At 41.9% G+C, this 11,158-nt stretch overlaps 1 protein-coding gene across 3 annotated transcripts in view; it reads left to right on the top strand.

Moving 5' to 3' along the window:
• Window positions 1-11,158, top strand: part of EXPH5 (exophilin 5) — a 75,270-nt gene that overhangs the window by 53,961 nt on the left and 10,151 nt on the right. For all 3 annotated transcript variants that reach the window (XM_023516065.1, XM_023516067.1, XM_023516066.1), the window contains exons 4-5: window positions 2,383-2,431; window positions 10,421-10,559. In XM_023516065.1, the coding sequence (XP_023371833.1) occupies window positions 2,383-2,431; window positions 10,421-10,559 (188 nt within the window). The remainder of the gene's footprint in view (window positions 1-2,382; window positions 2,432-10,420; window positions 10,560-11,158) is intronic.

Here is an 11,158-nt window from a genome sequence, read left to right as displayed (position 1 = left end):
TTGGTTGCAGCCGTCATTGTTGTTTGGCGGGTCCAGGCTGGGGATTCGAACCCGCCACCTTAGGTGTACGTGGCTGGCGCCTTAGCCGGGTGAGCTATAGGCGCCGAGCTAGTACGTTGGATTCTTGCTTGTACTTCCCAAAGAGAAATTCAAATACCACCAATCAGAAGATGATTTTATTTTTATTTACTTTGCAGTTTTTGGCCGGGGCTGGGTTTGAACCTACCACCTCCAGCATATAAGGCCAGCGCCCTACTCTCTTGAGCCACAGGCGCCACCCCAAATTCTTTTTTTTTTCTTTTCTGAAGATGATTTTAAATGTCATACGGACAAATATGCTTAGTATTTAGATAATTGTGTGTTTAAAGATTATCCTGTGCTTATAGCTACAAAGACCATTTTTCTATTGAGGATAGCCGTATCCAGTTAAAAAAGAAGTTCTCAGAGAACAGGGTCCTTGTCTCGGTCATGTTTGTCTCCTCCAAAGAGCCCCCTGTAGCTTGTAGCCTGTGGGAGGAATGAGGCTCCATAAATCTGCATGGAAAAGAAGACTGAAAATAAAACCGGCATTTACCTTCTTGAGTAGAGCTAGTATTTCAGAGTAATATGAAAAAAACCCATAGTAGTAATTCCTTTTTTAAAAAATTTCCATTACTATAACAGTACATACAATTAAATTACATTATTTGTGTTTGTAAGGTAAAGTCTGAGTTGTAGTTGAGTCCTGTGAGGAAGTGTGCCATATACCATGGGATTAATTTCAGTTTTTGTTTAAAATTGAGCTATATTATGAAAAACAAATGGATGTCTTTTTTTTTAATTTTAATTTTTTATTAAATGATAGCTGTATACATTAATGCAAACATGGGGTACAGTGTAGTGTTTTCATATACAATTTGAAATATTTTCATCAAACTGGTTAACATAGACTTTGTGTCATTTACTTAGTTATTGTGTTAAAACATTTATACTCTAGTTCTAGAAAAGTGCACTTGTACCCTTGTTAGACAGACCATACAGGTGATCTTTCCAGTCACCCTACAAATGGATATCTTCAAAGTATAAAATCATTTGGCTTTATGTTCAACCTTTGCACCACGAGTTTGCATGAAACTGCTAGTTTGAATGAAAGAAATCTGCACCTTGCTGCTTTGATTAATCTGACCTAGGATCTTAGTTCCTTTAACTCTTAATCCCTAATGCTGTTCTTTTAATGGAGGAGAGGGCTGATTTCATACAGAGCTCTGAGTCATTATAGCTTATTAAATCTTGAACCAGAATAATACCCCTTGGCATAAGATTGTAGATTTAAAAGATGAAAATCTTTCTCAACTTTGGGCCTATGTCTTGTATCTTCTTCATTTTCTAAATGAATTTCAGAGAAGCAAACTAAATAGTAAAAATGTATTTGTTCACCTCCAAAATGGTTTTTTAGTAAGTCAGACATTTTTATAAAAATAAACATTCTAAAGCAATTTTTCTCATGGAGTGTGAAATCTGGTCCTGACTTAATTGTTCTTTAAAATAAAAATACAGAGGGTTCAGCACCCATAGCTCAGTGACTAGGGCACCAGCCATATACACTGGAGCTGGCGGGTTTGAATCCAGCCCAGGTTGTCAAACAACAATGACAACTACAACCAAAAAATAGCTGGGCGTTGTGGCAGGTGCCTGTGGTCCCAACTACTTGGGAGGTTGAGGCAAGAAAATCACATAAGCCCAAGAGTTTAAGGTTGCTGTGAGCTGTGACACCATAGCACTCTACCCAGGGTGACAGCTTGAGACTCTGTCTCAAAAAATAAATAAATAAAATAAAATAAAAATACACAGAAACAGAAAATCTGTTTCCCATTTGAAAGGAGAGTCAGTAAGCTATTCTGGCTCAAAAGGAGGGCTCTGGATTTAGACAACTTGTGCCTGACTCTTGGCTCAGCCGCTGACCAGTGTACCTTGGTCAGTGTGTTCAAGCTTCTGTGAAGCTCCATCTTATTATCTGTAGAATGGGAATAGCCATACTACCCACTTTATAGAAGTGATATATTGAAATGAATTAACGTGCAAATATCATGAAAACAGTGCCTGACACATAGGAATACTCCACAGATTTGACTGCTGCCTTTTACTGTGTTTCCATGCAGTGCTCAAATACAAGTTCACTATAACAACAAGCTGAGTGACAAAGATGTAAGGCATTGATTCTGAGCAATCATTAGAAAAGTTTTCCAAAATTTTTCAACAATGCACTAACCAAGAATTGTCTTTTTACAGATAATCAAAAATATATCTTCTCAAGTTATCAAAACATAATGGGAAATGTGCTGTTGCTTTTGCTCCTAGTAAAAGGCTCTTTTTTAAAGAAATTTTTCCAAATTCTTTCCCCAGATGGGACAGCGGTGTAGGATCTCCTGTGTCTGTGGGGAGAGCTGCTGGGGTAAGTAACCAGAGGATTTATGCCAAGAAATTAAAAATTTACCTCATTCCAGGTTGGTCCCTGTTTAAGTAGGATTACCCTTGGCTCAGTTTTAAATTTACTTTAGAAGCTAAGATTTCAACTCAAGAGTTCAAAGTTTCCCAGTCGTGGTTGGTTTCCTGTTGGCTCTGGTCCTAAAACGCTCGAGCTGAGCAGACCAGGCTCTGCCGGGAAGAAGGGAGCCATGGTGTTTCCCCTTGGCCATCGGTGTCCCTTCTGGACAGCCCCGAGGGCTGCAGGGGAAGAGACCGGAGGCAGCCACAGCCACTCCTGCTAGTCAGCTGGGTCTGGACTGGACCCTTCATGAGCTTTGTGCTGACCCTTGTGTTTAAAGAGGAAGCCACTGTCAGGTGAGAGGTTGGAACGGATCTGCCCAAGGGGACGGGCCCTGCATGACCCTCCCTCAAAGGCTGAAATGTAAGTTTATCCCAGTCTTCACAAGCTTCTGGGAGGGAGAGGCTTTGAGCTTCCTGTGTCTGCTTTTCCCCGGTTGTAACTTTTGATCTGTACTGCCTGTGTCTTTCTGTGTAACCAACTCATGTGTTTGGGGATGAAAAAAAGGGAGTGTTCTGGAAGGTACCTGGGAGTGAGAAGGAGAGCGAGGTATTCACTGATCTATTGACTGGTCTGAGCACCGCTACCTGCACTCCCTCCTTGTCTCACAAAAACCCTGGGGGTGGAATTCTGATGAGGAGCAGTGTGAATACAGTTACTTATCTACCTCTTCTTGCTGAATTTAACACCAAACCCTATTTCTCTCTGCTGTATGCTTCAGCCCCAACCACGATGCTGGTACCAACAGCTGACACACTCTAATGGAGAATTTATTCACATAGACCCTTTCACTCACTCAATCCCTAGAGATTGTCTATGAAGTAGGTCCCATTAGTGCTCCTATTTATTTAATTCATTTTTTGAGAGTGGCCCTCTGTAGAGTGCTGTGACATCATAGCTCACAGCAACCTCAATCTCTTGGGCTTGAGTGATCCTCTTACCTCAGCCTCCTGATAACAGGGACTGCAGGCACCTGCCACAATGCCCGGCTAGTTTTTCTTTTTTTTTAGAAACAGGGTCTGCTCCTGCTCAGGCTGTTCTCGAACTCCTGAACTCAAGCATTCCACCTGCCTCAACCTCTCAGAATGCTAGGATTACAGGCATGAGCCACCAGGCCTGGCCGACTGTTCCCTTTTAAAAATGAAGATGCCGAGGTTTAGAGAATTTGAAAATTATGTTCAAGGTCACACTGGTAAATGGTAGACTCCTGACTACCCTGGTCTCTAACCTTCGCAACCAGAAGTCAGTAATGCCTACAGTTCACCAGCCCTCCAGCCCTCTTTCATTTGACCGGAGGGGCTCTCTACCTGCAGAGACTCAGCAGTGGACAAGTGGCCCATCCTCTACTGGCAGCTTTGTTCTCCAGGAAGACGGCCCAGCTGCAGGACACTCGTGTACTCTCGGTTTCCCCAGCCTGACCATCCTCTGCTGTGTTAAGCAGAAAAGGAATGAAAAGAGAAATGCAAATGCCTACGGCCAATTTGGAGTTCTCAGGATTTGAAAGTCCAGTCAGAGGATCCTAAGACCTCTTTCTTTGACACCCTGATTGCCACTTGTGTGTAACCGCCTCACTGCTCAGGTCGTGAGAATCTAAAACAGAAGAGCTGGGCAAATAAGTGAAACTCAAGCCAGTGATTGTTGCTTGCAGTTAACAGCTATTATAAAAACTAGGAAAGAGACAACAATGAAAGTCCTGTGTAATACAAGAGTTCCGCAGGATAGGGATTTTCATTATTTCTTCATGGAAGTCCTATCCCTTTAGCCCCACAGAGAGCTGGAAGTTGACCGTTGATGCCACAGGGCTTCTTGCCAATATTTTCACTTCCCATCACTTGGCTGGCAGCCTGGTGGGAACAGCACAAGGCGGTCCCATCGTTTTGTGGGAGGTTGTACTACATTATTGGATGAGCTTCCAGTTAGACAAGGAGGAGGCGTCTATTTCAACATCAGCATACACTTAAAAGAAGCAAAGGGTTTCAGAAAACAGAATGTTTAGAGCTCGAGAAAAATGTAGAGATCGTCTAGCCTCGAGTTTCTTTCAACCTCAGCACAATTGACATTTTGGACTAAATAGCACTCTGTGGTGGGGCGGGGGTGTTGGGTATATTGTATGAAGTTTGACAGCATGCCCGAGCTACCTGGCGACTCCTTACATCTGAATGGATTCTGGATGGGCCTCCTGTAGATGAAGCTGCCGGCTCTGTACCCCTAGGATCACCCTCCAGTGTGGCACTTACCACACTGGCTTTTCCCCTGACTTGGTGTGAACTCCCTAAGGCAGGGCCTGTGTCACACTCACCTGTGTGTCCCCACGCTCTGGCACAGCCTGAGTACTCAGTAACTGGAAGAAGAAATTACTGGGTGGTTTTAAGTGGCAGATGTACTGGTGGACGCAACTTATGCAGGAACAGACACAGCAGGAATTTAGGAACACCCTGAAAGTTTTATTTGCTGACTATACTGAGGCAGTTGACGGCGCTGACAGCTGCCCTGCTGGTCTGGCCGCCTGAGCAGGCCTCAGATACCCTAAGGTTGCTCCAGGAAGGAAGGATCGTTTGTCTGCTCATGTCAGAATTGCAAACAGTACCAGTCATTAGAGTTGTGTAAAGGCCTCATTTTACTCAGCCTACTTTATGTACCAAGTTTAAGAATGGGCTACAAGCATCAGCAGGAGGTCTCTAAGAAATTCTCTGGAACCAGGAAAGAAAGGAACAGCCAACAGTAAGGACTAACGCAGGGCTAAACCAAATTCTAAATGTTTCACAAGTATCAATTCACTTAATCCTCACGCCTGTGGGTATGTTTTGTTGTTGTTGTTATTGTTGCTGTTATTTTAATTTTACCAAGAGAGAAACTAAGGTACAAAGAGGTTAAGTAACTTTTCCAAAAGAAGTATGGAGTATTCTCTAAGAAGTAAAAGTTGACCTTCCATTTGATCCTGCAATCCCATCACTGGGTATCTCCCCAGAAGAACAAAAATCATTTTACCACAAAGACATTTGTACCAGAACGTTTATTGTAGTTCATTTCATAATTGCCAAGTCATGGAAGCAACCCTAATGCCCATCAACCCATGAATGGACTAACAAACTTTCAATTCCTAGATGGAATTAAAACATATTCTTCTAGTAAAGTATCTCAGGAATGGAAAATAAAATATCCAATGTACTCAATATTAATATTAAACCAATATAAAAATAATTATACAACCACATGAATGATAATGTGAGGGTGCTCAGCACGCCCCCTGGTGAAGGGCTCTTCTACAACTTGAACTTTGTCTTGGAAGTGAGAACAATGTAACCTAAAAATTTGTGCCCTCATATTAATTCAAAATTTTAAAAATAGTAACTTGCCCACAGTCATATAGCTATTAATGGGCAGAGCCTAGATTTGAACCTATTGGAGTCCTAATTTTCAGTCTTCTGTGTCTTAATTTCTGTAATAATATGTACTAGAAATGTTAAATAGTTTCCTATGTTGGTATATCGTAAATCACTTTATAAATACATGCAGCGTATTATGCCACATGTAATGTTGAGGAAGAAATGTTGAAGACAAAGTTCCCCTCTTTGGAGAGTTTACCGTCTAACTGAGGATACGTATATTAGTAAAATAACAGTAAAAAACAACATAATGGCAAGAACAGGGTTTGGGATGAGATCACAGGAACACCGTATATTACTCATGTGACTGAAGTAGGCACTTACAGGAGATAACAGTTTTCTCATCTATAATGTGGGAATGATCTATAATTCACAAATTTGTTATAAGGATCCAGTGAGAGAATGTTTTAAAAAGTGTATTGAAAACTGAATAAGTGAGTAACTTTGTTCAAATATAAGAAAAATAGTAGCAAATGCCTGTACAAAAAAAAAAAAATGTGTTTATAAGAAGGAAACGTCACTGTGGAAAGAGTGGTCTTGTCTCTCAGATCGGAGATGCCGGGCTGGGCGCTCAGGAGAATACTATGCTTTGTTGGTCATTTAGAGGCTGTCCACTTTTGGGGTCCTGATTTATTTGTCTTTGAATCTCTGGTTTCCTAGATCAGAGCAGGTACTGAAACTTGTGGTAGGGAGGAAAGGACGAAGGCTCATGGTAATGCACGAGTGGAAAGAATGTAAATAACTTCCAGCCGGGCGCGGTGGCTCACACCTATAATCCTAGCACTTGGGAGGTTGAGGCTCGTGGATTCCCTGAGCTCACAAGTTTGAGACCAGCCTGAGCAAGAGTGAGACCCCGTGTCTAAAAATAGCCAGGCCTTGTGACAGGTGCCTGTAATCCCAGCTACTTGGGAGGCTGAGGCAAGAGGGTCACTTGAGCCCAAGAGTTTGAGGTGTCTTTGAGCTGTGATGCCACAGCACTGTACCCAGGGCGACAAAGTGAGACTCTGCCTCAAAAAAAAAAAGTGTAAACAACTTCCAATATAATCTAATAAGTAAAATACTAGAGAACAGATACTACGGGAATTAATTTTTCCTGGGAGAAGTGGAGAAGGACTTACAGGGATGGGGATGAATGAACTGGACTCTGAAGGACAAGCTGCTGTTTTCCAGGAGAAAAAGAGGATGAAGCACAAAAATCAGGAGCAGAGACCCAGAGGCTGAGAAGTACATGACATTGGGGGGAACTGTGTGTAGTGAGCTTGGGGCGCAAGACAGGTGAACAGAGAGAGGAGAAAAGGTTTATATCAAGTGTTGGAAAAGGATTTTTTTTTTTTGAGACAAAGTCTGACTTTCATGCCCCCATAGAGTGCTGTGACATCATAGTTCACAGCAACATCAAACTCTTGGGCTCAAGCAATCCTCTTTCCTCAGCCTCCTGAGTAGCTGCAACTACAGACACCTGCCACGATGCCCTGCTATTTTTTAGAGACAGAGTCTCGCTCTAGCTCAAGCTGGTCTAGAACTTTTGAGTTCATGTGATCCACCTGCTTCAGCCTCCTAGAGTGCTAGAATTACAGGTGTGAGCCACCGAGCTGGGCTTGGAAAAGGATTTTGACACAATATTGCTGCAAAGAGGTGTTTAAAGGTCATCCTCTAGGCCAGGGATAAGAAGTAGCCTTCACCTTTTATGGCTTCACCTCCTTGGCATGGAGCATTATTTGAGGGGGGTCTGAGTTCAGGTCCGAGCTCTGATGAGGAGCACCTTCTCTGAGCCCTGGAGGGATTTAGAAACTTCAGGATTTAGATAAACTTCCCAGTAGCTGTTTGACCTGTGTGTGGCTTCAGAGAGAACCTCCTGTTGGGATACAATGTACTAAGAGCTGCAAAACCTAATCAGGTGACTCAGCCTGGGCTCTGGACCCTGACAGACTGATAATGAATCCTCTCTCTTCAGCAGTGTGACCTGAGGCAGTTGTCCTGACCTCTTGAAACCTCAGTTTGCTCAAAGTAGGGATAATAAGGTAACCCATATAAAACCTTTAACATGGTGCCTAGAATAATCAATGTTTAGTTGCTGCTAGCAATAACAATAATAATAATAATACTGTGTCACACATGGCTTAGATAAAAGTCAGGGGTCCACATGGCAGTGACCGTGTTCAGTTGTCTTTATGCCTGACACCTACTATGGACTGACATTGAAATGATATTTGCAGAGTTGAGCATCCATAAAACCTCAATATTTTCTCAATGAACCATATAATTTACATCTTATGTGCTGAAAGCATCCTGAACATTGTGAACATCCATTAACATTTGTGAATTTTAGACTCTACTCATCCTGGTGAGTAGAGTTGGTTTTGAAGCAGAGGGTCTGGGCAGAAATACATCCAAAGGAAGTTACGGTTAGGGTGTGTAAATGGTTGAAACCCTTCCCAGCCCTGAGAGGGTTCTGTCTTCACATGAGCCCTCAGTTCACGTGCTTTTCATTACAGAAGAACGTGATCCTGGAAGCCATCGGGAATGTACTCTGTCTACAAAGAGAAAATGGGAAGTTTGCTCAGGCCTTGAATGGTTCGGAGGCAATGACGCTTGATATTAATCAGATATGTCTACTCCAAAGCAACCGTCAAAACTGCAGATTTGGGAAGAATAGATCTTATAGGATCTGTGACTAATTCTTATTACAAATAAAGATCTGGAAAGAAATTAGGCAGGGAATAAAAGAGAACACTCTGATGTACTTTAGAGGAAAAGGAATTAGTTTTAACTCATCTGATTTTTCAAATGATTAGTTTGAGTTTTATAACTTCCATCTGATATCTCTCTATAGTTATGTTTTACTTCTAATATTTATCTACTTCTGAATTTTATATTACTGTGTTAAATTATATCCAAGGATTAATAATAATAATGGTAATGGGGAAGTTCCTTCCATATTAATAAATCTCCTCTGTGGGTAATCATTTGTGGCCTGCCCATAGAAAAACACAAGTCAGTGAAATTTGGGCAGGTGTCTCTAAGACATAACTGACCTACATCTTGAGAAGGAAATCAAGCAGGAGTGAAAATATGAGATTGTGAGGACCTGGGCTTCAGAGTGGAACAGGCTCTTTAATTTCTGATGGAGAAGTTAAGAAGTTGGAGCTTTGGAAAGGTTAACATTTGGTCTTAAGCACTAAGATGAGATGACATGCAATGGTGAACCTCAAGTGGGAAGGGAAACCTGGAGAGGAGAAGTATTTAAGAGGCAAGGACTGGACGGCAGAGTGAGCTGAAAACAGATCGGAGAGGGGAGTGGCCAAGCTGAGGGATGAGGGCAGGAAGTGGAGTCACGAGGGACAGAGCCAGTTTGACAGAGGAAATGCAAATGGAGTTTTGGCACAAGAAAGTGAAGGTATGGGCGTGGATGGTGCCCGCGAGGTTATGAAGACAGATAGAAGCTTGAAAGTAGGGCAGTGAGTGAATTGATCAAATCAAGATAAAGGTTTGCTAGTTAAAAAAAACAAAACCAAAAACAAAAAAACTTTAACTCTGTATCATTCTCCTAAATGTTTTAGTTAAAAAATTAGCCATAGGTGTTTTTTTTTAAACTATTATCATTTGTAAGGGCATACATTTTAGTGCCATTGTTTCAGAACTATTAAATCAGCTCTGTAACTATCTGAGGTGTTCTACCATCCTAGATGACTTCTGTATAGAAACACTTTCCCTCCTAAATCTCTAAAATTCACAAATGTTAAGGTCCACTCCAAGTTTTAGCTAACAGATTATTGATAGAATAGGTACAATATTCAGAAAACCAAAATGCCAGCAATTGGGGCCAGTAATTAATACTCGTAACTCAGGAGAGGTGGATTTCTTTCCTGCCTGCAAGCAACTCCCCTAAGATTTACGTAGCACTGTTGACGTTTATAGGAAACTTTGGCAGAGAGCAGCTCAGTATCTTGCCTGAAGACTCACAATTAAAAGAGTGAATGTGGACTGGGCGCAGTGGCTCAGCAGTTTGGAAGGTTGATGCAGGAGGATCTCTTGGGGGGGGAGCTTAAAACCAGCTTGGGCAACATAGCAAGACCAACTCTGCAAAAAATAAGAAAAAAATGAAATGGGCATTTTTGTGCCCATCTGTAATCCCGGCTATGTGGGAGGTTGAGGTGTCAGCCTGAGTGACAGAGTGAGAACCTGTCTCTAAAGAGAAAAAAAAAAAGGAATTAAGGTAAGTGTGAAGAAGTTCATGGTCAGCTGAAAATGGCAGAAAAAACCAAAACATTACAAGTTGAAAAATACATGTTAGGAAAATGTATTTGTAGTCATTAGATTAGGACTTTTATAGTTTTTGGCTAGGGCTGGGTTTGAACACACCACCTCTGGCATATGGGGCCGGTGCCCTACTCCTTTGAGCCACAGGTGCCACCCTAGATTAGGACTTTTAAACTTGGGACATTTTAGGAGCAAAATTTTGGCTGGAAAAAGTCGAGAAATAATATTGTGTTTTCTACTTTAAAATTAGCAGGCAAAAATATACAGTTCACCTCTTGAAAATCAACCGGTCAACAGTGCATTTGCCCCCAGGCCAGCAGTCATGAGGGAGGAAAGTGGCATGCCGCCTCCCTGGGATGCCCCCCTGCTGGAAAACGAGTTTTTCCAAGGTAAGTGTATGCATCAGTATTGCCTTTGGAACTCCTGGTGCAAAGGAAGCCAATAATAATTACAGTTTATGGTAGAGTGCTCGACACATATCAGTCCCTTTAGTTACTGTGTGTGCGTATGTGTTGAGTATACCAAGAAGAAGCCCTGTAGTTACTTTATGTGTGGGTGTGTGTGTTAAGTACACCAAGAAGGAGCCCTGTAGTTACTTTGTGTGTGTGTGTGTGTGTTAAGTACGCCAAGAAAGAGCCCTGTGGTTATTGTGTGTGTGTGTGTGTGTGTGTTAAGTACGCCAAGAAAGAGCCCTGTGGTTATTGTGTGTGTGTGTGTGTTAAGTACGCCAAGAAAGAGCCCTGTGGTTATTGTGTGTGTGTGTGTGTTAAGTACACCAAGAAAGAGCCCTGTGGTTACTTTGTGTGTGTGTGTGTGTGTTAAGTACATCAAGGAGCCCTGTGGTTACTTTTGAAGTCTCCTTCTTTACCTTATTTGAAGAGGATGCTGATATGTTATTAACACAGATATGAAGTAACCTCATGCTTAAATCTAATCTAATCAAAATTCTCAGATCAAGGACTAATAAATGCAATAGTAATAAATGGAA

The sequence above is a fragment of the Otolemur garnettii genome, unplaced genomic scaffold (genome assembly GCF_000181295.1).
Source record: "Otolemur garnettii isolate 467f Iridium unplaced genomic scaffold, OtoGar3 scaffold00086, whole genome shotgun sequence".
NCBI classification, from domain to species: domain Eukaryota; kingdom Metazoa; phylum Chordata; class Mammalia; order Primates; family Galagidae; genus Otolemur; species Otolemur garnettii.
Note: the sequence above shows the minus strand (reverse complement) of the source record. Positions and strands in the feature narration are given on the sequence as shown.